Here is a 27,080-nt window from a genome sequence, read left to right as displayed (position 1 = left end):
CTCAGATAAAAGCTGTTCTTGCAACAGGCCCAACCTGGTTCCTGCTGACCACGGCAGAGGGTGCAGCTCTGTGGTTCCTACAGGAACACTGAGGAATTTCAAGCTCCAGCTGCTCTCTCAGCTAATGACCAGCATGAAACAATAATTTTTGTTTCTAATGCCAAATGGCAAGGATTTATTTTTTTCTTTTCAGCACCATTAAAATGCTGTTGCCAAAAAGCACATCTCAAACCACAGAAGCATCAATGATTGATATGATAAAAACGACACAGCTAAACATGAGCCTATTCTAACACCATTGCACTCATCATGCACAATTACTCTTTTTCAGCTTGTTGAGGAAAATATCAACATTCTAAAATTCCACTCTACACTTCAGTACTTGTTGCTTTAATAAACTGTTCTCTCAGCATCCAATGCTCTGTTTCAAGCAGAAGAAGACATGGGACACACCTTTCTTCCCAGGGCTTCTAGCTCAAAAAAACCCCAAAACCACGAAGAAACATAATTATTTAAGAAATAAACTGGTTTTAATTTTATTTTCTTTGCAGCAGGTACCTCTCAGTCCTGACTGTGAATGAAGCTGTATAGAGCCCAAACTTTGTCACCACACTGGGTGGAAAAACTGGGGAAAACAGTGCTCTCAGATCAAGCCAGTTTAGCCATTTATTTTTAGGTATCTTGAGTGTTTGAGCACAGTTTAGCAGACCAAAAGTGGCTCCAAAATGTGTTAATTAAACTACTGTAAACTTCTAGTACAAGGAAGAATGGGATGCCCAGATGGAAAGTCACTTAAGGCACATATGTTTCTGTGATGTTCCACTACACCAACTCTTCAGCGAGATCCTTCCTGAAGAATTTGGCAGCCCCAACAGGGAACTGAACACTGGTTACCTGGCACAGTGCAGAGCTGACAGAGGGAACTCAATCACCCAGTCTGGCTGCTGGGAGCAGGATAATTACAAGCAGCTAAGTTCCGAGCAGGTTATGTTAGCCCTGTTCTAATTTCATGCTAACATGCTCCTACTCCTCTCAACTATTCCTCTCAGACCATCTTCTGGAACTGCATCACAGACAACTCATCCTTTCCCACTGAAAATGTCCCCAGTTCTGCAGCACCTATCTGAGAAGAGCCCCCTGTTTCTCTAGAAGAATCTTTTCCATTTCTGAACAAAGCCAAAGGGGTGAGAAATTGTTAACTGAATTCCTTCCAGCAGCAGAAAGCTTTCCAGCAAGCCTAAGAATAAAACCTTCCAGCTTCTGCCTGCCCCTTCTACTTTCTAGACATTAAGATAGACTTTCCAATCCCTGGAAGAGAGACCTGCAGGTTCTCCAGTGGAACTCGAGTTGCCAGTGGTTTGACTCCAGGCTGGAAATGCCCCTTCCAGCAGCATTACCAGCAAAGCACAGCCTGGTCCCTCCTCTCTCAGCAAACATGTTAGACCAGCACCCATGGGATCAACACCAGGTGCTTCAGCCCCAGAAGAATCTAAAACCAGGGCTGAATCAGCTCAGACATGCAGCTCATTTGAATAGCATTTGTCTTGCAGAGCAGAGGTGCTTTTTAAAACACTCAGTTCAGCAGCTGCTGTAAAACCCATGTGATTAAAATGGTGCAGTTTAGCTCTGTAAGTGACCATGAGGTCAGGGCAGCACAGGGATAGGATGGGGAAGTGCAAACTGCCTTGGAAAAGGAAACCCAGCAGAGACCAACAACCTAGGATTACCCCAGGGAAAGCTTAGGTCTAATCTCCCCAAGGTCAGAGAGAGAGAATGATTGTTGCTATTATCACAAATTATACCCAGAAATATTTACTCTACAGTGGAGCTTTGCTCTTAGCAATGTGTTACAAAGATGTCAGGAACAATAACAGCAAAACCCTCAACAACCTGCCAGCTCTGGCTGCTGCACAGCAAAGGCTCAGGATTGTATTTATTTAGTGTGGCCTTTGTTAAAGCACCAGATAACTCCTTCCTCAGGAAACAGGCATGTTCTGCAAGGGAAGGGCTGCAATTTAGTCCAATAGGAAACAATATTAACTTCAATTGGCAACAGCAATTACTGAAGAAGGAGAAACTTGTTGGCTTGTTACCATCACTGTTCTTTGCAATGTGTGCAGAACTTTTCATGCCCAGAATTACTGATTTTTTGTTGTATTAGTTACAAGAGCACTATGCTGGTATCAGGAGGCTGTCCTTAAGGACCTGTGTCTAGGAAAGACAGAAACAGGAAAGACAGCAAACCTGCAAGAGTCAAGCATAGAGATGCAGACTCTCAGTCAGTCATCTATTATTTCCATAAGCACTGTCTAAAAGATGGGAAAAGAAGCCAGAAGACCTTGCCTAACTCATTTAACAGCTTTGTTTTAGGTCTCCCTGGATTATTTTCCTTTCAATCTTAATGCTGATTTGCTGCTGATCACAAAGAGCAAACAACAAACAATGCACAACCCAGGCTGCCCACAGGCACTGGAGATTCCCAGATGCACCAGCCCGAGATTCCAGGCAGCTGAGTAGCCAGGCTCTCATCTTCTTGCACCTTCTTTTTTATCTGAGCAGATGGAAAATCAAGAGCAGAAGCCAAGAACTCAACGTGGGCATCTCTGCTGTAGTTACAGTAATTACTGGAGCTGTAATTGCAGGGTGGTAACAAACACAAACACACACGAAGTACTTGTTGTCTTTTCACTGCTAAACAAGACAGCCAGAGATCACCTCCCCACTATTCAACACTTTTACAAACAGGGACTTTCACCAGAAGTGGCTTCAGTAAGTGACAGCCTTTCCAGGGATTTCCAACCAGCAATGGGGTAAAACCATCGGAAAAGCAGAAAATTGTGTTTTTCAAACAAATGTTTTGCAACTGACGGGACAGAAACTGTCAGACACCTCACACTTCTCCAGGTTGGTGGTGAGGATCAACCACTTCCTGCTGAAGAGCCAAGGAAGAAGGTATTGATTCCTGTCAAGTGGGAAATCACTGAGTGGAGAGATGTTCAACAACTCTGAGGGCATATACTGAAATTAGAACTACAGAGGTAGAGGACAGCTGGGGTTGGAAGGCATTTCTGGAAATCATTCAGTCCAAAGACCTTGCTCAAAACCAGGGTCAGCTGAGCACACTGCCCAGGACCACATGAAATGGGTGAATTTTCAGGTGTGCTGTCCCACCTGTAGTAGTGACATTTGAGACTTCTACTATGAAAAGCAGCAGCAGCGTCTCAAGACAGCCCAAAAACCTGACTTTTCCCCCAACAGCTTCACACTGAAGCTTCACACACAGCCTTTATACTGAATTTTTTCCTCTCACTGTACTCTCTTTTGTACCTGTAGTATTTCCTCTGTCTCTTTACTCTCCACGCAGCCTTCTCTGTGCTGCTCCATTTCATACACAGGGAGAGTCTTCTCCTCCCAGTTTTGCAGAGAATTGTGTTTTTACCACACCCCTGCTCTGGAACAGAAAGATCAGAAGATGCAGGGGCTCCTTTGGAAGCACTACAGTAACACTACAAATTGCTTGCAGCCAGCAACGTGGAAGAAAGGCTGGTCTGTCCCAGGTGTGAGATACGTAGAGTTGGAAAAAAAAAATAAAATTGAGCAGTTCTTGTTTATACAAACAACATAAAAGAGAGGGGGGAAAGTATCTAATTGAGAGCAGAGTGCATTGCCAGCTTCAGCAGTTACACTTGGATGGATTTGATCCTCAGGGTTTGCAATTAATTCCCTTCACCACTGCCAAGGTCATCTCTCACATTCCAGTTCTGCAATCTTTGAACTATAAAGAAATGAGCAATTTAAAAAAAAAAAAAAGACAAGATGTAAAAATACCTCAGTAGGTGATGCCAGGCACAGGCAGGAATATTCCAGGAACGGAAGCATAACTGGTGTCTATCACCTACTGACTTCAGCCAAACTTGTTTTAATTCCCTTCCATTTAATAGTCCATAAACACTTCATCCTAGGTCTCTCTTCAGCCTTTCAGTTAAAATACCAGAAGCACATATGCAGGAGTCCCACTTCCATAGGCTCTGACTCTGTCAAAATGACATTTTTTTGTCATTTTGATCTAAAAGTTACTGCTGAATATGTGCTGAGATGTCCCATAAACAGCAAGATGGTGAAAGCTGCTCATCACAAATGTGCTAAAGCTACTCACTTCTCTTTTTAAAATGACAGATGTTCTCAGATCTCAAAATTGTGGAATATAGTCAATGTTTTCAACTATTTGGTATGGGCTCAGCAAATAATGATCCAGCCTAAGGTCAGGAACACCACTGCCACTGAACAGTTAATTTCAGTCAATAGATACATGTGGGTTGCAGCTTACTAGACTCTGAAATGGTGCTATTCATGCCATCTCCTGTGAATGAGCACCTCAAAATCACAATTAAGACTGACACTAACTGGTCAAAGTCTAAGAAATGCATGGTAGCAGCCTCTTTCCCTTTGTTGTTGAAGGAAGTTGATCTTACCTGTTTATAATCTTTTTATTCTTCCAATAAATCTACCAGACTAAGCTTTCATGGATAGCAAATAGCCTTTTTTCCCCTTTAAAAATGGGGGCACATTTATATATGCCCTTTGCACAAGCAATGCCCTAATGGCACGGTTCATTGTAAGGCTTTCTTCTCTTTCCCTGTATTTAATCACTGTATTCCTATCAAAACAGCTCTGAGGGAAAGAATAAAATCAATGGACTGTGGCATAGGGATGAGGCTGGAATGTGTGAACACATCTTTCTGTTGACTTCAGGGATACTCTGAGTGGATTTAAGTACTGTTAAATTCTGCATGATCACAGCATTTTGCTCTCTCAAGGCAAATGACTGGATCAGGTTCTGCTTTTATTATTCCTGTCCACCTGTTTTTGAGTGATGAGGCAGATGCAGACAGAATGGAAAGATACTCAGACCTCTCAGACAAGAGACCCTAGAACTTGTTTTATTGCAGACCTTTTCAAGGGAACTAAGTGTATCAAGTTCTGCTCCTGATACTGCATGGAAACAAAAGGGTATGGCTGTAAAATAAAAGAATTCAGACATAAATACATTAAATTGGAATTAGGAAAGACTAGGCCACAGATAAATCTAAAAGACAGGCAATGATCGAGCTATGGCACTTAATAAAGTTGCATAAACCTGCAGTTAAAAGGAGCAGAGGGGAAAAAAAGCTTCATGACCGATCAGTGAGAGTCTGGAAAGATCCATCTGGAGAAGAGATTTGTCCTGAAAAGCCTCAACCAGCTCTGAGAGCAGGGATTCCTCTCAGTGATGTTGAGGATGCAGCTCAAGCAAACACAGGTGTCAGCAGCAGGCTCTGCAGGTTATTCCTGATTTTCCTTCCTTTCCTGCCAGTTGAATGCCCATGCTATGCCAAGCAAGACTTTTTGGAGACAATTCCCGTTAATAATTGGGCTTTTAATATTCTCTTTAATCTGAATTAATATCTCCGCATAAATGTGATCCGTGTGACTGAATCACTCCTATCTCAAGCAGTTCCAGAAGGAACATTCAGTTGTGGCAGGCAACACAGGGAAAGAATCCAGCAAACTATGAGGGAAGGAGCTGCAAACTCTAATTATTTTTAATGATGCACCTAGAAACCATTGAGTAAAAAGGAACTAAGTAGGATCAAAGCCATGCTTTTTTAAAACATGAAATTTAGGAAATACGATGAGGAGACCTAAGGTCACTAGGGGTTAAAAACTACCCATGGCATAGGGGCTCTTTATTTGCATCGAACCCTGCAAATCAATCCATCAGTCAATCAATCCATCAGTCAATCAGTCCATCAGTCAATCAATCCATCCGTCCATCCATCCATCCATCCATCCATCCATCCATCCATCCATCCTGCTTGGGTGGGATTTTGACAGTCTACAAGGAAGAATTAATTTAGACCCAACTCTGGTATCTGTTCTAGCCTTAAACTTACTAAAGTAAGTTTAGATTACACACAAGACAAAAACTATGAACTGTTCCAGACAATGATGATTTAAATCAATAGCTCAGATGTTGGAAGAATAGAGTATGGGAGCAAATTGCACCGAAAAAGAGCATGAAAGGGCTACAATATTCCCTTCTGTAGCATTGATACATCTTCCCTCAGAATCAGATGCAGATTTTCACCCTTTGCCCATAAATAACATCTCAGAGCAGGCAGTGCTGGGAATACTCCACAGAGAAAACCCAAGCAGGCACCTCAGCTCTTTCCTCTTCTGCCCAGCTAATGTGGCACAGAGGAGCCCTTTTTTTCTGCATGACCCTCCTGAAAAATATGGTTTGCATGTTTATTCTTTGGCTTTGGATCATGAGAGGTAACAGATGTAATGGGAAGGCTCCTGTTGGAAGCAGAAAACAAATTCAGGTCACTTTTGAGCCTGGTAGGTAAGAGCAGTCATTGAGCTGAAAGCAGGATGAGCAGCAGCCTTCCTAAAGGATTTTCTGTGACAAGGGAGAAACTGAGTGAGCCCAGGTTTGTTTACAAGCAGCAAATCTGGAGCCTGCACATGGCAAACCAAACTAAGCTTTCTCTGTTCTTACCAGGTGGCCCCTTGTACTAGGCTTCTTGCAGTTTTCCAGCTGAAGAGCTGTGAATCTCCTTTAAACTGACAAGCCCCAAAATTTCACTGCTGGCAGCTGACAAATCCTCCATCAGCTCTGGAATTTCCCCAACATTCTGCTGGATTTCCACTGACAGGCTCAAGATGGGTACAGTCTGCGGGCTTCTGCAGATGTAAATTGTTTTATACTCCCTGATGTTTGGGATAAAATAAGGCACCAGCAAACTCAGACAACATGTAAAACTTGGCACTGCTGTAGCATGGACAGCTTGGGAAGGCCTGACATGGCTGGATCGACAGGCACTGATGGACAAGCCTCAAATTAGCTCCACAACGCCCCACAGGCCAACAGTACTGACAACAGACAAAAATTTAGAGTTTTTTTTAATATGGCAGCTGGAAGGGGATGAAGCCCAGCCTACCCAAACCCACAGATAATCAGCTAAACAAGGAAGCAGGATCCAACTTTTTTGCCCGTTCTTAGGTATTAGATCATGCTGACTTTCCAACAATAAATGCTGCAGGCAGATGAAAACCAAAAAGAGACAGGATGAGGGCAGTCAGTCCCAATGTTAAGGTTGGACCACTATGCTGGCCAAGTAATTAACCCAGGGCAGAGCAGTCCATTCAGCAGTAAAATGAGCCTAAATACTGACCTCGATTTGGGCTCTGTGGGAGCTGACAAATACTCCCCAAGATAAGCATCATTGCAAGAGCATTCCTGCCTTGACACACCATTAAAAATAAAACAAAAGCTTTATATCCCACTTGGGGAAAAGTGAAAAAGGAGAAAGGAACTTCGTTTACCTTTGAATGGCTCTTTTCAAGTCACAGTATCCCAAACAATCCCAGCAAACATGCTCTGGGACATGAGCTCACAGCTGCAGGAGCCTTCCCAAGCTCAGCCTGCCTGACATAAGCAATGGGAGAAATCCCAGAGCAGGAACGAAGTGAAGAAAGCAGAAGTGCCACGTGCCTGGTCCAAAACCGCATGGTCTGACCCCGACACAACCCAGACTAGGATCTCATGAAAAATGAAAGTATCTTATTGCCCAGCAAAGCCCTTTTTTGCAGCAGCAGCAGACAGAACTCTGCTGACACGGAAAAGCTCTGAGCCTCTGGGCACTCAGGTGTATCCTCACTGAGCTTGTGCTCACCTCAGGGTCTAATTCCTTTGCCAAAATATTGCACAAGTGGCACTCTGTGTTTGCAAAATGCTTCCTCAGGTGTCCTGTGTGACCCCAAGCAGCAGATGGCTTATTGTCTGGGCAGCAAAGAAGGTCATTCTGGGGTTCTAAGTGGGCCATGGCTTGGCTGCACAGTGAGCAGCTGCATTCACTTTGGAAATGTTTCATGTTTTGCCTAAAATACTTGAGTGCTTTCTAATTCTGCCTCCTCTACTCCTCCTGCTTCAACACCTTCACCTGAAGGTGCCAGAAGCAAACATCACCAACCCACAAACTCTGCAGAGTTTCAGGCTATTTGATATCCCAAACCATCCACACACTCCAGAGAGCTCTAGAGATGACTCCATCCACCCCACTGCTGCAGCTCTCTCCAGCTTCCTCACCTCAGGTCTTTTGCCAAGGTGTTTAGCATGGATAAAAACCCACTTGTGTAGGTTCAAATTGGCTCTGTTCACCGGGGTGCCTCAAATCTGCAAGTGTGTCTGTTTTCATACCTTCTGCAATTTGCTGCGGGGTAAGTGCAGAAGCTCAGCTAGGCTTTTAAAAGCCCTTCTTGGCACATGACAGCCTCTATTAGGCATGGTTTCAGAACTGAGTCCTAGGCTTGCCTTCATGCTGAAGTCAAGACCTTCCAGACCCTACAGTGTTATGATTTTCACAGCACTCGGCATCACAGTGTGACACACAGAAAGCCAAAATGAACAGCAGATTGTGGCTGTGGCTGTGGATGAACAAGTGCAGCTCCTTCCACTGAATCAGCATGTCTCATGGATCTTCCCCAAAATCAAGTCTTAGCAAGTCTGCAGCTGTAACAGTCATCCCTCTCTTTGCTGAATTTCATATCAATATTATTTACAGATTTAGGCAGGAGTGTGAGGACTGAAGCACAAGCAAAAGCAGAACAGGTCAGCGTTACTGTCCTTGCTCGTGACTGGGATTTTTCCAGCAGAAAGCAAGCTGGGATTGCAGAGCACAGAACACGTGCATTCCAGAAAGTGAGCACAGACACACAAAAGAGCAGTGCCCAGTTTGCAGCTGATTTAGCACAGCTCAGGGAAGAATAAAAGAACTGGGCTGCACAGCCTTGCCAAGTCACATTAGGTGAATCAGTGCCCTCGTGTCTCACAACACGGGTCCGGCATCTCGCACGCAGCCTTGGCTGCCTCTCCTCTTCAGCCAGGAGAGAGCAAAGCACCTCCTCTGCAAAGTGCTGCCAGAAGGTTTCATCCCCCTGCCTGTGCTAGATATGTGCCCAGAGCTCAGGACAGTGAGGTACAAAAACATCCTGCAACAAACAAAATGTAGCATTGGATGGGCAGTATTCATTTCATTTCCAGCTTCCATAAAATTTTCAAAGCCAGTCCCTTTAAGTGCTCAAGTTGTTTTCTTTTTGTTTTTTTCTTAATGTCAGTTTTTGCTCCATTTTAATATATCCTCTTTAATTTCCTTTACAGCTAAGTACCGGTCAGAAAAAATGGCAGAAATTTCCCTTACCCCAGCTGTTGTAGGATCTAGTGCGGATTTCAAAACAGAATAGAGCTGCAGCCTGTGTTCCAAAATAACTCTGGTGAACCATGTGAAAAGCATTGTTTGGGAGCAATTGGAGAGATAACTGCTCTCCTGATTTAACTCATTTATTATCCCCAGTGTACAAAACAAGTAGCTGCAGTAACATCATTACACTGAGAGCACTGAAAAGAACACAAAATAAAAAGCCTAATCTACATTTCTGATCCTAGCTGTTCAGCAGCCTCAGCTGTACCACTGTGGGAACCAGTGGCGCAACTTTACACAATCTGGCCGCATGAAAACTCTTTTTTTTTTTGCAAAGTGTGCAAAATAAACAGCCTTGCACTAGGTAGGAATAACCTTGATTAAGGTTAGTGAGCCCAAAAAACTGAGCCACCAGCAGGCTGAGGTGTGCAGCCATTCTTCTTTGTACTCCTATTTTATTCAACTTAGTTCCTCCTGATTCTTTGTATCTGTACATCATTTCCCTCTCTTTGTAGAGTTCTGCTCTTTTTGAAAAGATTTCAGGGGTGGATCAAACAGAAAAGCAACCTTTTTTTACTTCTGTAATTAATTATTTGTGTGTTACTACGACTTCATACAGATTTCAGAAGCTGGGGCTGAGTACAGTAAAGCCCCAAGGTGGGAAGAAGAAACCATGTTATTTACAAAACTGCAGATATTCTCCTTTCCCTGCTCACCTGTCCAACGAGCATTTTGCTTTTTTGTTTTATGAGTATGGCCTCAATACATCGATAAAGCAGGAAACTTCCCAACCACAGGCTGCTTTTGGGAAGGGGCACAATAGAGCCTTCCCTCAGCCTGATGTCCAACAGGCTAAAAAGATATCGAAAAAGCAAGTGAGAATAAATAATGGATAACCAGAAAACAGAACTTCCCATTTAGGATTTCTGAAATGAACAGAAACATGGATGTGCACTTGGAAGTGGGGAAAAAAATCTGCAGTGGCCTGGGTCTCCCTACAGAATGCAACTGGGGAGCAGGAGCTGCCTGACCTGCCCAGGAACTCAGCTCTGAGGGCTCCTCAGCTCTCCTGTGCCACCAGCCTGTCAGGCAGCCTGCCAAGGAGCTGGGCAGGAAGGAAACCAGGGAGGCTTCCAAGAGAAAAAACATCCCACTGGAAAATTTCTGACTGCTCTAATAATGGCCCTACTTTGAGAGTCGGTTACGGAGCTGGCAGAAGGCAGGGAGACCCACTGCCTTCCCTGGCTAGCTCTTGGCTTCCTATAGAAATTTCTTTCTACTCCAGAGACACAGCACCAACTGAAGTAATCCTCAAGTAGGATGTTCATAAATCCCCTGAACCCTCCCCGCAGCAAACAGCATTGCTTTTTCCCAGAACGATGACAATTGTTAATTGGCACCATTCAGGAGGTAACATTTTCTTTGGGAAGGCCTTTCCTGCTTTAGGCAACCACATGTACTTTTGGCAAGGTCTCCAGACAAGCCCTGTTGGCAGCACACAGCCTTGTGCCTCGCTCGGAAAGACTGCACGAAAAAACAGCTCACTTTCCAGCTCCAATTCCAAGGCTTCACAAACTTGGCAGGGTGACAACCTAATCTGGCCTGGCTGCAGGAATAACTGATGCCTCATAGGTAGCATCCCACAAAACTGCCCTGGAAATCCAACAGAAGGAGCCTTTTCAGCCTGCTCCATCCCCACTCCCAGCTCACCGACCTACCGCTCATTGCTCAGCGTCATCCTCGGAGGGTCCAGGTTGGGATTCTCCATGGACTCCATTTGGGGACAGCGTAGGAAGTAGTAGAGGGTGTGGAGGGCATCAGGGGACCAGGAGATGGGCTGCTGCTGGCGGGTTTGCCGGACAGGACTCATGCCGGGCCGGATGGTGTTCAGGCACTGCATGTGGTGCATGGCTCGCGAGACCAGATCACCTGTGCACACACATACACACACACAGAGAAAACACAAAATCATCTCTTTATTAGTCACCCACAGTGCTTTTAATCATGCTTTTTGAACAAATCAAAAGCTCTCACAGCTCAGAGGAGTGTTTGCTGTGTGCTCAGAACCTCCCCCACAGAGGCAGAGGGTGTCCTGTCCCTCAGGCTGCCACTTGGCAGCACTTTCAAATACCAAGTTATCAGTTAGAAAACTTGAAGTGAAACACCTCTCAGTTACCACACATTCTTTACAGTGAGTTTGCTGGTTTACTGCTGGTTTTCTCCTCTTTCCACCCACAAATACCAAAATTTTTTGCCAGCCTCCAAAAAATACTGATGTCTTTGTGAAATGTCCTCTGCCCAACCTGGGAGTGACAGTTTCACAAGGCACAGTCAGTAGCACCACTACTTCAGTCTCATTTTTGTTAGGAGGTTGCTCTCATTTCTTCCAACTGGGTCATGCTGTTCTACCCTCCTGCCCAGGCACTTGAGACAAATTAGTGACATTATGTTCAAGACAGAAACCCCTTCTATGAGGGGTCTGCTGCTCCCATTCTCACTCTAGCTGCAGGTTTCTCCAGAATGGCAAGACCTGACTCTCTTATTAAAAAGCCAGTCTTTATCATGCTGGCTGTCTCAAGCTGTGTCAGAAATTTGTCCCTCAGCATTATAAGAAGCTCGATCCAGGAGGTCTCTGGGCTTCTCATTACTCTTGGTTTTTGAACTCAAGCCAAGCTGCCTTTGTGCTGGAGCATGGTGGACCTGAGGAGGCCTGGAAGACGGTGACCTGGATCACACAGTTGCACGCAGAATTTTAGGACTGCAGATTTTTAAAAAGTTCCCAGAGCAATGACCCCAGAACTGGTCTTTTTGCAATAAGCTTGCTTTAGGTTCAACCCTGTTTAATCTCCTGCTGTGGAACATTACAAACTCCAAAAAACTTTAAAACCTTTATCTTTGACTAGTGTGACTACCAACCAGTGAGCTGAATTATTACTATACTTAGCTAGGATCTGTTTTTTCCTTGGGAGAATCTCTGCTGCTTTATGCTTTACAGTCCCCTCAAACTCTCACAGGAAACATTGCTCTATTGTGTCCAAAAGTTACAATACTGGGAAAGGATGGAACCAAAATAGTCGCCCCATCACAAAGCTGGCTCCTGGGAAAGCGCCCTGAGTTTAGCAGTGCCACATATGCATCAGCAACACCTCCCTCTGAAATTCTTGGGAAGTTATTATTTGTTCATTTATATCTAAAAGCAATACACTAAATTTGCCAGCCAGAACCCCTGGGGTTCTACTGTTACACTGGAGAAAGCCCCACAAAGCTACTGTAGGTCTGAACATGGCATTTTTAGTAGTTCAGACCAATGGGGTATTAAAAATCTCAGCTTGTAGTCTAAAGCCGTGCCACTCCTTTGTTGTACAGCACATTCAGCTTTAAGGACCCACTTCAGAATAATAAAAAAATCCCTCTAACAACTCTGCCTTTCCACTTCAGTAGCTCCAGGATCCACACGTTTTACGAGAGCATCACGGATCCTCCAATGCTGGTGCTAACACAGAAGTCGGCACAGTTTATAGCAGAAATGCATCTGGAATTCAAATTTTCAGCTCAGAATAACGTTCCTTCTCCCTTGCACACTCACTCTATTTTTCTGGCATTGGGCAGCAACGTTAAAAAGAAAAAAAAAGCAACTGTATCAGGAGAGCCATTCACTGGATGTACTGACCAAGTTGGCCAGACAGGGATGGGGGAAGAGGGAGAGAGGAAGCTGTATTCAGTCTCAGGCCCTTGCTACAAATGTTCTCTTGTGTTCCAGGATAAATAGAGGTGTGTTGAAGGAATTTGAAAACCTCAAACTAAGGCAGGTTGCAAAATAAATGGTGAAACATACAAACTCCTTACTGGCCCTGGCGTTCATTAGCATTCAGATGGTGCAGGCTAAGAAAGTGATGCCAGCAGAAACGCTGCAAGGGGAAAAGCAGACCAGGAAAACACAAATCATTTTTGTTTACTTTAAAGGGGCTTTGTGAGTACTCTAGGAATGGAACCTTTCATTTGGTCAGCTTAACAAAAAAGGGGGTTGGACAAGTTTTGTTACTAGAGTGCTCTCAGATTTTCTTTATCCTTTGCTTTTTGTTTTTTAAGTAACCAAAAAGCTTTTCCGTGAATATCCCAGACATCTCCACTGCAGAAACACTAACAAAGAGAACCCTTTTTGCTGTTTGAGGGAGGTTTGCTGTGCTCCACAAATGCACAGGAGAGCATCCAGAGGCATCTAGACAGGAGAGGATCCAGCTCTTACATCTCTATCCCCCCCTCCAAAAAAAAAGGCACCTCTCCAGGTGAATTAGACATAAAGCAGACTAATGAAACCAGCTGATTTTCATAAACAGCACCACCAGACAATTAAAGCTCACCCAACATTAAACACTGCTCACGCTGCCAACAGTGAGTGGCAGTACTCCTGCTTGCCCCTCAGCAGTGCAGGGATGGGCTCTCCTGCTCTGCTGGAAGAATCCCATGGTGTTTTACATCCCAAACTTACTCAGTTCCGAGATGCTCCCAACACACGTGGCCAGCAGGGACTGCTCCAGGGTCCGGAGTTCCAGCTGAGCGTAGGCGTCGGCCCTTCCATCGCTGCACACTGAGCCGTCGTGGTAGGGGCTGAAGTAGGCAGGGAGGGACAGCACACCTGGGGCAGAGCACACAGCACACCTCTTACAAATCAGCCTACACGTGTGGAAAAGCAAATCCCTCCAGGAAGGACACAGAACTTGCACCTTTCCCCAGAAATTTTTGAACAGTTCAAAGGAAATCAAACAGTGCTGTGAACACCGCTGGAATGGCTGAAACAGGCTCCAGGGAATAAAGCTGGATGTTCCTACAGCCTTTCAGAGCTGGAAACAAACTGCATTCGAGATAAAACTACATGAAAAGCTTTGGTTAAGTCTCTACTCTTGTTTATACAACAACTGGGCCACGCACGCAAGGCTTGCTGCTGAACAGCTGTATGCAGATCCCCAGATAGAAGGGCCTGATCTGGAGAGATGTGGAGTATAGCCTGGAGTCCACCCCAGCCCTGCAAGCCTGCAAACAAAACCACGGGCTGTGCCAGCCCTTTGAACCTGCCATGCAGTTTCAGGTGCTCAGACTGTGGTTTCTGCATGTGCACACCTCTGGATGCGCCAAGTGACGCCCAGGAGTTCTGAGGTTGTCTGTATTTTCATCTCTGTAAATGACCCCTAAGTGAGAGAGAGAGATTAGGAAGATAATTACACTGCACACACGTGTTTACCACACGCATCTCCTCTCCATCAGTACAAACGCACAGGAACTGATTGTTCTGTGTGGCACAGAGAAAAGGGGGAATGTGACCTCTGCAGAGGATGTGAGGCACGGAGCAGGGTGTGTGACAGAGGATGGGCTGGAAGAGCTGCCCTGTCCAGTGGCACCCTGGGGTAGATCTGGTGCCACTGCATCCACAAGGCAGGTGGACTCCAAAAAGCCACCTGCAGTCACTTGGTCATTGTTCCTGTGCCCTCACTACTGCCCCATTTTTAATTACAGATCCATCCCACAATTCCAGCAGCCCCTCCTGGCCCAAATTTTCACTGATTCCAGACAAGGTCACTCAGAGCAGCCAGGACTGCCTGTGCTCTTAGCCTGCTGCGTCCTGTACTTCTGATTTTTAACTCTGATCCACAGCAATACAGTTCAGCTCAGACCCACATTTCCTTCCACCCTCACTTCCCGACCACAGGTCAAGCTGGGATGTGGAGATCCTTTACTCCTGTAGCAGTGACCTCCTGTCACATAGGGGCTGAGTATTGTTGCCCAACAAAACCCTACAGCTCATAGTGCAAGACCCTTTGTTTCTTTGTCCTGATGTTTTCTTTTGAGATTTTATGCTGGATTGATCTCTCCTACCCTTTTCACATCCTCTTTGCATCCTGCTTTGTGGCAAAGCCAAGGGCTGCATCAAAAACTTCCTGGACATGATGAGAATAAGGGAATGATTTATCCTGTTGTGCTTCTTCACTGTACATCACTGTTAGTTAATGGAGAACACTCTGCCAATGCCCTCTTAACCTGAATAATTAGGAAGTTGAGGCTTTAAGAGCTACCAGAAGCCACGCATGCAAACTAGGCTTTGCTTTTAAATACACTATACAGAACCTAAGCCACTTCCTTTTCCATGCCAAAGCTATGAAAGGATGTTTTAGAGACATATGGATTGAATTTATGGCAGAGGGAAAATGAAAACAGCCTGATTTGTCAAAACTTTCAAATAGAGGCACATAATTTTACAGAGGCGAAAACAGAAACTGGCAGCTCCACTGCTGAGCCCGGCAGAGGGAAACAAATGGGGCACATTTTTTCTGCCAGCCACTTTCAGTTGGTTCTGTTTTCTAACAAGGAATTAAAAATAAAGATTTGCAGAACACTTTGGCTCGCAAAAAAGAAACAACATTTTCTCAGTTTTCCAGTTCACAGTTTGTCAGGTGGTGCAAGGAAACAGGGAGGATTTATTTACCTTTGGAAAAATGACTCATCCAAGATAGCTGTAGACAAGATTTATGCTGTCATTTGCCTTGGCACTGCTGAGGAGCATCCTTTACACACCAGAGAGGAATAAGGAATTCACCAAGACTTTGGCCATGTACCAAAGCCCAGTGATGCCACTGGGGATTTTCCCTGGCATTGGAGAGGGTGATGAATGACATAAGGATTCAAAGGCTCCCCACATCTGGCAGGTCTCTGTAGGTACAAGCAGGCCTGGGAATGAGGACACAACTCCCAACGCTGATTTTGAGACAGCAGGAAGCAAAACAGAAATGTACTCCACAATTATGCTACCTTGCAGCACCCTAATCGGGATTTCCTCTCTGATCCACTGACAGTAACTCCACAGAGTGGGAAAAGCATCATTGTTGCTCCTCAGAGCAGAAATTCAGGCACAAGGACATCTGCAGTCAAGCTTTGCCCGGTGATGTTGTAAGTAGGAAAGGACTTAATCTTTAATACCAATTTTAAACCCCCTTTTTTGATAACGGGCAACTGCCTTGCGCTGATTATTTGTATCTCAAACTGTGGTTCTTGCTCTCCTGCTTCCCAAATCATGGAATTTTCAGTCAGAAGGTATTACAATGGTATAAACCATAGGGCAGTTTTTGTCTGGCATTCACACTCATGCATTTCTGTATTAGTGGCAACACAGGTTTTAATCATGACTAGCGAGATAAGCAAAACTGCAATTGAAATAAATCAATCCACGTCAAAACACTCTTTGTTTGATATCCACCTTTATTTCCTGATTTTCCAAAATGTGTTTTTCCCACAAAACAATGTGAAACAGCAGATAATTACTGTGCAAGAATGAACCACTTGGGCAGTTTATTTAAATTAAGATTTTAAGTACAGGATCCAAGCCATGGTGGAGTTAAGGAGAGACTGTGAATTCAAATGTGGCTTAGCTCAAATCTCAGGAGCAGCAGGACCTCAGAAGTCACCTCTGGAATGGCCTGATTCTCAATTAAAGCATGGCTGGCTAAGAGTTTGTTCCTGATCTTTCCATAGCCTTTGAAACAGCAGCTGGAAATAAAATCATATTTATTCTGCCTCAGTTAAATATGAAACCTGTTCATGAGCACTTGCTGCCAATGCTCTTAAAAGGCAGTCACGACTGGGTGAATTCCAGTTAAACAGTTCCTTAAATTCAAATTATTCTGCTTGCCTAAAGAGTTTGAAATTGTTGTCTGTAATCTGATGCTTTTTAATAGCAACTGAAAACGTTTCCAGTCTGAGCAAGATCCAGGGAAAAGTCTGTTCACACTCCTGGACACCCTTCTGCTTTAAGAGGTGCAGCAGTTCTGTGGAGAGCTTTGGCTGTGAAGTGATGGCTCCCACGAGCAGGGCTGGGCAAAGCTCTTGTGTGGTTTCCAGCACGTGCTGGAACACCTCTGCTCTGGAGACAGACTGGGAGAGCTGGGAATGTTTGACCTGGAGAAGGGAAGTGTCCAGGGAGAACCTAGGGGCTCCAAGAGAGCTGGAGAGTGGCATGGAGTGACAGTGTAAAGGAATGGCCTTAAACTGAAGCAGAGTGGGTTTAAATGAGAAGGAAGTTTTTACTGTAAGGGTGGGGAGGCACAGGTTACCCCGAGAAGCTGTGGCTGCCCCTGGGAGTGTTCAAGGCCAGCCTCAACAGGATTTGGAGCAACCTGGTCTAGGGCAAGGTGTCCCTGCCTGTGACAGGGGGGTTGGAACTAAATGATCTTTAGAAGCCAAACCACTGCCTGATTCCATGATTTCCCAAGCTGGGCAGTCAACCCAGTTCCTCAAGCAGGACAATTCCTATAATGAACCCCAGGTCCATCTCTGAATGTCCTCGTAATTCAGAGGTTGGCATCAAGTTCTGCTCTTTTGATCTCAAGATACAGGCAAATGCAGACCTTTCCCTGAATTTTGCTCTGAGAGTGGAATGTTTGACTTTCCAACTACTCATGGCCCCTTCATACCTCACAACATCTGCACGCCACGGTCATGCAAAGGGACTTGCCATCATTTTTTCCTTGTTGCATTGGTTTTCTCTGGGCTTTCTCCAGTCTGGACCCTTGATGCTGGCAGACAACTTCCTAGAGATTAACTCATCAGCCATTTGATGGCTTTCAAACACTTGTATGATGTCTAGAGGTTAATATGGGGCCACTCACAAGTGGAAAAGGGCCAAGGAGTCTTGGCTGGAAAGCACTTGAATTCTGCTTGAATTCTTCTGTCTGGGATTCCTCATGGAAATTGCCCAGGGTACCGATTCCCTTATTTCAGAAATGCACTGGCTCTGCTCATGACAGATTAGGCAAAGAATCAGGAATATATCTAGGACAGGGATACACACCATAAACTACGGACACAGATAAACTGTGTTTTTAAAAAATAAACCAAGCAAAGTGTTTGGGACAATACAATGTGCTATTTACACCTAAACACTTCCATAAAACAAATCAGAACAGTAGGGAAAAAAGCACCTATTTGGCTAAACCAATCAGAAAGCCCTTGGAAAATTCAAAATAATCTCTATACATTATAAATTGCTGCTAAAAGCCCCATGTGTGAAACCTGGAGTGCTGTCAGTATGCTTGAAAAATGCATTAGGAATCCAAGTAGGAATCCCTACACCCGTGTGCTTTTGAATGTTTGGGTTGGGATACATTCTGCAAGAAACATTCCGGGGGGTGGGAATGATGGCTGATCCCTGTGAACTGAAATTTTGGAAGGCCAAAGTTTTGAAGGCGGACGGTGATGACCTGACTACGCTGGAGTTGCCAAATCCCACCCATTCCAATGGAGCCGGGGGAAACCTCAGCCAACTGCAAGTGCAGTTCCCACGTTGGAACGTGGCCATGACATTGGGAAGGCTGTCACCTTGCACAAAGTCCTGCAATTCTTCATGGCCAGGAGCATTCAAGGCTCTCCTTGTTCTCCGTTCCCCGTTCTCCCACACAACACAATGCCCCGCAGTTCCCTCTTGCCAATCAGTTCCGAGTGTGGAGTACCAGCAGGAATTAATGCCAGTTCTTGGAGCTCTGTTTTCTCCATGCTGACCTACTGCTGCTAGGAAAGCTCAACCCCTCTTTATTTTATGAAATGAGATAGGATCATTTTGACAGAACATAAACAAACCCCTCCAAAAAACAGCAACCAAAGTGTTCCTGATGGAGTTCCCTCAAAACCTAAACACATCAAGCTCTATAATCAACTGCAGCCATGCTATAGATGGTGAGAGAGGCTTGTGATCAGGGAGCAATGCATCTAATTGCTCACATATAGCAAAAGAGTGTGGCTTCTGCTAGAAAGCAGGCAGGCATCTCTCCCAGTTTGTCAGCAGCAAGAAAAATCAAAACCAGCTTCTTATATCTGCATCCACATTAAACAGTAATTCTGTAATTGGAAACAGGAGGAGAAGCAGAGGAGGGAGGAGCTTCAAGCAGGAGAGATTTTTAAATTTTCTGCAAGTGCTACACTGGATCTCTCCCATCAAGAGCTGATGTCCTAAGGAGACACTTCTGAACACCTCAGAGTCACACAGCCCTCTAGCCCTTGGTCCTACTGCTCACAGAAACAATATCCTCTCCAAATTAACAAAATACAGTTTCCCCAGACTTCAGGAATGTTATCAGAGATGTGTTGCCTTCATGCTCACAGTCTTCCTGCAGCTCAGTGTCAACAGACATTGCTTAAGTAAAGCACCAGAATACCCCAGGAGAGAGTTATAAAGCACTCTCAAAATTCACCACCCCTTTCTCCTGGAGTGCAGGTCACTGCAGCAACTGCAAGTCTAAAAAGCAGGGAAAGCCATGGAGCTCACAGCAACAGTGCCAGGGAAAGGGCAGGACCCTATGGACCATCATCACTACGAATGCCACCCTAGTCCTAGGAAACTCCCTGTGCCTGTCTTCATCCCACACATTTTGCCTCCCTTTTGCTATGAAAATGGTGGAATTGGCCAAAGGTAGGAAGTATCTGTATTCCATTTGAATCCAGCTGTGATATACGGGCTTGCAAATGACTATAAATGTAGGAGAAAGTCCTCGGTTAAATACCGAGTTAGAATTTACTGAGTCATTAATCCCACTTCCATATCCCTGTGGTCTTCTGGACAACCACTAACCTGGCCTGGCCCCAAGCACTTAATTGAACATAAGCACAAGGGCACATATCCTGGGCTTCCATTGTCATGACTGCCAAAAAGCACAGCACAATGACCATCATTCCCTTTTCCAAGATGAAGAAACACAGACAAAATGAAGCGAAGCAACCACAAAACTCCTGCACCAGAACCAGCACTTTGCAAAGCCCAAACTTCCCAGCTCAAAATCCCCATGTGAAACTGGCCAGCATAGAGCCATTGCTCCCTGTTCAAAATTCCCTGTTCAAATTCCCTGTATGAAACTGGCCAGCACAGAGCCATTGCTCCCACAACTGGAATCCAGAGATTGGAAATGAATGGAATAACTATGCGGCTTTAAATCTAGCTTTGCAGAACTATGCTTCCTGTTTTATATGTCCTAATAAAAGGCCTTTGGGGATATAATCTGTAAATATAAACTGTAAATGCTTCCTACTATTATTGCTTCCTCCAACTACTTCTGAAGAGGAGTGTGTGTGCGCCTATGTCAACAAGTAGATCCCTGAAATTTGGCTGATCCTTTTGGAATTTTGTACAAGTGATTTTCCAGGCATTGGCTCTTCTATGCAGGGCCCAAGGGCAGGCCAAGACCTACACTAAACTGTAATATCAGTGTTAAAAAATCCACCAATTATCAATAAATTCATGTTTCCAGGACTCTTATTTTCAGGATCCAGTAAGGCACACTAAAGAGAAAACCCCATACTGGGTTAGAAATAACAATGAAAAAAACAAAGTTTTATGACTAGTGGTATAAATAGATTAACACTGTGAAAGAAATACAAAACCAGAAACCTGTGCCAAAAAATTACTGTGGTCCAAGAGGCTGAAGACTCAGAATTCCCTACTTGTGTAAACCTCAACCAGTTTGATTAATCTCAGTGTCTCAGTCTGCTTATCTGGAAAATGAGAATATTGCTTCATTCCTGGTAAGGATAGTGTGACAGCAGCAGTGTTCTTGCTTCATTTCTCATCCTCAGCTTACTCCTTCATGCTGCTCAACATTTAGCAGTGCCCCCATTTCCCATATGTGTCAACAATACATTTTTTGCCCCTTACCAGCAGCCCTTTTTTCATTTACAAAGCCCTTTTTACCTACAAGAAAGCTCCCCCAAAGATGCAGCTACTTCTGAGATGAAAGGACAGATATTGTGACAATATTTAACTGCACCTCAGTGGAGCTTATGACATCAGAAGAGAAGCTTTACCCAACTGTGAGAGGGTTAAGAAAAGCAAAATTATTTTAGCCCTGTAGAGTTGGATGTGGATACAATATTGGACAGTTATTCTGACAAACATAGAAGAAATACCGTAAGAAATTATAAAGAAACAACATATATATAAGCAAGCTAAAAAAATAAGCTTTGTTTTTGAAAGAGGGAGTGAGGCATGACAGATAAGCAGTGGTAGGAGTAATTTAGTGGCACTGCTGTGGGGATTAGAAAGCTTAGGAAGAAGAGGGTTCTGCCTCCATTCCCTTGGAATTCCTTACAAGTCTCCAATTTAGGTGCTTTTACAGTAAAACCAGCTTCATTTAAGCAGTGTAAGCAGTGGGACTGCAGCAACTGCAGGCACCAGCTCAAGCCCTCATACCCTCCACAATACCCTCTTCTAATCCATTCCTTATTGTTCACTGTCCTTCCTGTAATCTGGCCTTTGAATCATGCCCAGTTCCCCAGATGTGCTCTGAGTAAGCTCTTTGTACATCCCATAATGACCTCTCTTTACTTGCCTTCAATTCTTCTATTTATACATCCCATGATCTGTATGCTTGCCAAACAAAGAGGATAGTAAATTTATATCCTCTGTCACTCCCAGTTCCTTTTCTTAGGGAATGTCAAGATGGTGAATCTGACCAGGGCAGTACTCCAGAATAATCCAGTGCAATCCATTCCAACGAATTCCAGAGGAATTTTTGGAAGAAATTTCTCCTGCATGGCAGCTTCTTCATACAGGTGAGTCCTTGGCCTGATAAAATCTACCCTCCTTAGCCCCTCCTGGCTGTTACAAACCATTAAAATCAGATTTCAGAAAGTACGGTCACTTAATAATATACATCAAGACTACAATTACATCAGTTAATGACTTAAAATATCAGAGTGTGATAAGAGCTGATTACTCTCAGTTTATTTTTAAAAAGCCATGAGGAAATAGGAACTCAGAAGTAACCAACATACTGCTCCTAAAGGAATTTTTTAGGCAACTCAGGGACTGCCTCTTTTAGCTGTCAGCAACAGCAGCTTGGGTTTTGTAAGGATGAAATATGCATCTGTCACTCAGTATAAAATTGAAATTTTATCTAAGAGAAACACAGTGCAGTGCTGAGACCATGAAGTCTGACCTCAGGAGGGCAAGGCTTGGAGGCTCACCAGGATGAGCACATTCCTACCCTGCCCGCAGACAAAAATGATTCAGGTTTTGAGTCACCGGCCAGACAACACAAACTTGGGGCGGGTGCATGGTGAGCAGTTCACCATGAAAAAAGAGACAGCACCATAGTAGATTTGATACCTCCAGTTTAATCTTCAGTATTATTTCAGCACAGTAAATTGCTCACAGCAGCGTTTACGTGCATGAGTAATTCATGAATCTTAAGCTTTGTCATTTTTACCCCAGCTCTGCCAGCAGCCCAATATTAGTGCAAGCTTTTGGGACAAGACAAACACAAAGCTCCACCATCCTGATAACAACGTTTGTGTCTGACAAGCACCATTAGGCAGGGTTTGCTCTTGAAGAGTATTTTGATAGCAGTAAAGACCAGCAGCCATTCTAGCCCAGGACAGAAGCTATGCCTCTCTTAATTTTCATTTCCACAAGCAAACTATTGGAAGTATTTGGCAGTCTTTCCCCTCAATACAGCTGATTAGTCTCTTACTAATGACAGTATTTTGCAACTTTCTGCTTCCTCACATCAAAGCATCCCGGAGATCTTGTCAACAATGACCAATTGTTTAGACACTAAGAAGTGAAGCTGAGGAATTCCACTTACTCACCAACTGCTCAGTTTTACTCTCCATCTTTGCAACACTTTAGCCCCTTTCTCGAATGGTGTGTGGTACTTAAGGACCATCTCACGCCATCTACATTCATGCCTGGCTTCCTTCCATGACGTCTTGCTCCGGCTGCAGCACCTATTTTACTCTCTGCTTCTGCATCTGAATTCCTTTTTCTCATCCCCCATCACCTCCTCACTGTCATCACACTTGCACTGAGTTCAGCCTTTTCAAGGTGCACCAGTCCCAGAGGAGAGCAGATCCAATAGCTATTTTTCGAAGTGCCCTTTAGGGATGGCAACACTGTAAGAATTTGGCAATATTTGTAAAGCTGGCAGGCAAAAAAAAAAAAAAACACCAACCAAACAACAACAACAACAAAAGCACCACAAAAAATCCCCAACTGTACTACAAGGCTCTGGCCTGTCTCACTGCACAAGTGCCAAGTGAATTTCAAAGTCTAAGTCTCTTGGTTGTAGCCATTTATAGTTTGTATAAAAAGCATAACTTGTACACTTCCATTAGAGCCCTAAATATAACTGCCCTGAGCAAGTACTCGCTGCTCAAACAGGACCTCTTTGAATTTTGCTTCCAAAAGAATGCTGCTGCCACTATATTATTTATAGACATTTACATTAAGATCTGAATACTTGGTCAGGAAAACTCTGATTAATTGATCCTCAGCATTGTTTTAAAACCATGAAGAAAATCAGTATTTTTATTTTAAAACAGCAAATCTTTTGCATAAGCAAAAGCAGCAGTTCTCAGGATGGCCATGGTTCTTTGAAGAATTTGGAAACACTACTACATGTTCTGGGTTTTTAACACTGCATCTGTGTAGGGGATGAAAATCAGAATCCAAAGCTTGTATTTTATTTTAAAAATACACTTTGATATTTCAATCACACCTGTGCAGCAGATCCATAATGGATTCAAGCATTCAGCCCAATTGATTTTGACAGCGTGCTGCTGTCTCAGGGCATTCCTGCATGGGACTTCCCAGTTACCCCATTTCATAGCATGCAATTATTTTCCTGACACTTGGAACATTGTTATTTGTAAAGGTGAAATGAAGAAAAAAAAACCCAAACATTTTTCATCATTTCAGGCAAAATGATGGAAAAACAGGGAAAATTGCCTCACAGCAGAAGAAAATGAAATTAAAATGAAAGGGTTTTTTTAGAGCAAGATTCTTTAACTGACAGAAAAACTAGACAGCTGGAAAAAAGATCCTTATTTTAATGAACAATCATAGCATTACCTTTGTCCATAAAACTTCTGTAGTCATTAAGGTACAAAATAAAATCCCTATTTTCTATTTTGTTGGCTCTATATTGCTCTAAATTGTGATTTTCTCTCTGAGGGCAACATGGAGCATCTCCACTGCTGCGAGGCAGAGATGCACAGCATGGAAGGACTTGAAAAGCAAAGGTCCATCCCACATAAATAATCCCATCCCACAGAAGTAATCACTTTTTGGATCCAGCTGTTTGTCTGCAACCACTATATCCCAGCAATATTATTAGCTTTGATTATTGCCAAAGGAAAAAAAAAAAAGGTATTAAAAGGCTTTTTTAATTTGTCATGGAATTAAACAAAAGGCAGAACCATGGCAGAGGCAGATTTGGGGAGGCTCAACTGTCTAAGAATGCTTTTTTCTGTTCTTTTCACCAAATTACTGAAGTGACAGCTCAAATAAGAGACTGTTCTGTTAAAAAAGGACAAGCTGGTAAAGGCTAAAACTGGGCTGCCCTGCAGCTCCACTTATGGGTGGGAACAGACTGGAATAGGAGATAGGGAATATCACTTGGATCTGAAACAGAAACTTATTTGGAGTTCAAACTGTACTTTAGAACAATCTTTTTCCCCAGAATCGATACAATAATAACAGGGAAGGGAAATGAGCACACAGAAGACTCAGAGAGGCTGGGAATAGATATATTGAAGAAGGATGGTGGAAAAGGAACAGGAAAAAAACCAAACAAACCAACCCCTAAACATTCCCTGATAGAAGAAATCACTGAAAGAATGGGGGAGCCAATAAGAGCCAATTCTGCACCTTTACCTTGGAAATATTTTATTTATCCTAAAAATTCTTGAGGAACGTGTAAAACTCTCTATCCTTTAATCCCCAGTATCATTTGTCTCCCTTCCCCTCAACCCCATTCCCTGAGAAGCGGCACAACAAACAAAGGGTGATTGAGCAGAGCTGGACATGCCTTGGCTCTGTGCTGATGGAACTTGATACCCACTGTAGCTGTGTGGGCAAAGTCATTGAGCTTCCAATGCCCCTTCCTGGGCTAATTTCAAGATTACCATAATAAAATAAAAAAATAAACGACTCATTATTTTAACACCGTGCTTTGAAACCTAAAAGTTACTTGGGTTTGATCTGGTTTTTTTTGCTGTTTTATAGTTCTTCAGGGTAGAATAATCAGACAAACAGAAAAAATGTAGCAGTCTCCTCACTACCTATTTTTAAGATGATCTTCACCTTCCTGCCCTGTTCTTCCTAATAAATCACTGATTTACTGTTAGGGCCCTGCAGGCCCAACCACCGCTTCTTCATCTCAGTGGGAGCCAAATGATGATTGAGATGCCAATATATTAGGCTGGCCTGATTCAAAGCAGGGTAAGGAACAAAGCATTTGTGCAGAGCAAAGATAAATGAATATAAATCAAGTGCTAAGCCATTTTCTGTGATGGATTAGCACCTTTCTTTGACCCAATAATGTCAAGGGGTCTCCATGCTGACAGGAACTAATGTGGAAATCTGTGCTGTGCGAAGCCAGGAGGAATCCTGATCATCCAGCTGCACTGCTCTTCTGTTTGCATTTTGCTCTCACTCAGGTGTGAGTAATCCATCTCCTCCATCTCCCCTTGGGAAATGTCACTACAATGCCCACCAAAACTATCTCTAGAGAATAAAAGATTTCTTCTATCCTGACTTTCTGCCTGTAATCCCATTCTTAGCAGTAAACCAGCAGGCCATAGATGGTACCTAGGCAAGGACCGGATGGAAAAGCTTTCTCAGTATCTCACAGAAAGGTCTGGGCTGGAAGGGATCATCTCAAGGAATCATCTCGTTCCAACCACGTTCACCTTCCACTATCCCAGGTTGCTCCAAGGCCTGTCCAACCTGGCCTGGAAAAATTCCAGGGACAAGGAAGACGGAGTTTCCCTGGGCAACCTGTGTGAGGGCCTCCCCACCCTCACAGGGAAGAATTTCTTCCCAATATGCCATTTAACCCTGCCCTCTGTCAGTGTGAATGCATTCCCCCCTGTCCTGTCACTTCAAGCCCCTGTCCAAAGTCTCTCTCAATCTTTCCTGTAACTCCGTCCAGGTACTGGAAGCCGGAATTAGGTTACCCCAAGCCCCCTCCCTGGTATCTGGTGATGTTGCCAAAGTACAAAACTATACAAAGCCAGCAGCAAAAAGCAGATGTTTGGATCAAATCTGGCAACTGCGATTTTGCCAAAAACAAATGTGAGGAAAAAAAACTTAGTGTACACAGAGAAAACTTCAGTGGGAGTCAAGGCCAAACCTCTCAATTCTGGCCATGTGCAGTAGCTGAAGCTGTATTATATTAAATAGTGGTTAAAATGCACTGCATCACTGACTGATGGCAAAGCTGCAGGGTTTGAGAGCAGGAAACACATCCGAGTCCTGCAGCTATTGCAGCCTCCGCCATTGGCATTTTCCAGATGCAAAAGTCGAATAAGAGTTGCCCAAAACAAGAAAAGAGCGATGTTTGTCCTGTGTTTGCAACATGAGCCTGGACATTTGGCTCTGTAAAAACAAGGGTTCTGTGCCTGGGCTGCTCTCGCAGCTCGCTCTGGATCTGGGTGCAGACAGCCTGGGATGCTCAGATCCTACAGGTGAGTGGCACTTGTTTAACCTGCTGGAGACTGAGTCACCTCTCACCTTCTCTTGATGAAAGATCATTGATATTATGTGCTCCAGGCTGGATTCCACCCTCGTGTCTCCACATTACACTGATAAGAGGCAATATCTCAGAGACCCAGGGCATTAAAAATGAGCTGAAGGTGCTCTCATTACCACCTACATTGTTTTAAATTTCCAGTGAACTACATCCTAGGTGAGAGCAGCCCTGCTCCTATTTGTGCCAAGCTTTGTGTTCCTCACCTCTGCTTTTGTCAAAGTTGGAATACTCTCCCTCAGCAGGCTCAGCTTTGGTTACATCAATTCCTTGCCCT

General features: G+C 44.0%; 1 protein-coding gene across 1 annotated transcript in view; it reads right to left on the bottom strand.

Annotated features, from left to right (window-relative positions):
* The window catches only part of ABTB2 (ankyrin repeat and BTB domain containing 2), a 112,058-nt gene that overhangs the window by 25,356 nt on the left and 59,622 nt on the right, over positions 1 to 27,080 (bottom strand). The window contains exons 2-3 of the mRNA XM_023928748.2: positions 13,732 to 13,878; positions 10,961 to 11,171 (exon numbers count right to left, since the gene is read on the bottom strand). Coding sequence (XP_023784516.1) covers positions 10,961 to 11,171; positions 13,732 to 13,878 — 358 coding nt within the window. The remainder of the gene's footprint in view (positions 1 to 10,960; positions 11,172 to 13,731; positions 13,879 to 27,080) is intronic.

This window comes from Cyanistes caeruleus, chromosome 6 (genome assembly GCF_971803275.1).
Source record: "Cyanistes caeruleus chromosome 6, bCyaCae1.hap1.1, whole genome shotgun sequence".
In the NCBI taxonomy this organism is placed as follows: domain Eukaryota; kingdom Metazoa; phylum Chordata; class Aves; order Passeriformes; family Paridae; genus Cyanistes; species Cyanistes caeruleus.
Note: the sequence above shows the minus strand (reverse complement) of the source record. Positions and strands in the feature narration are given on the sequence as shown.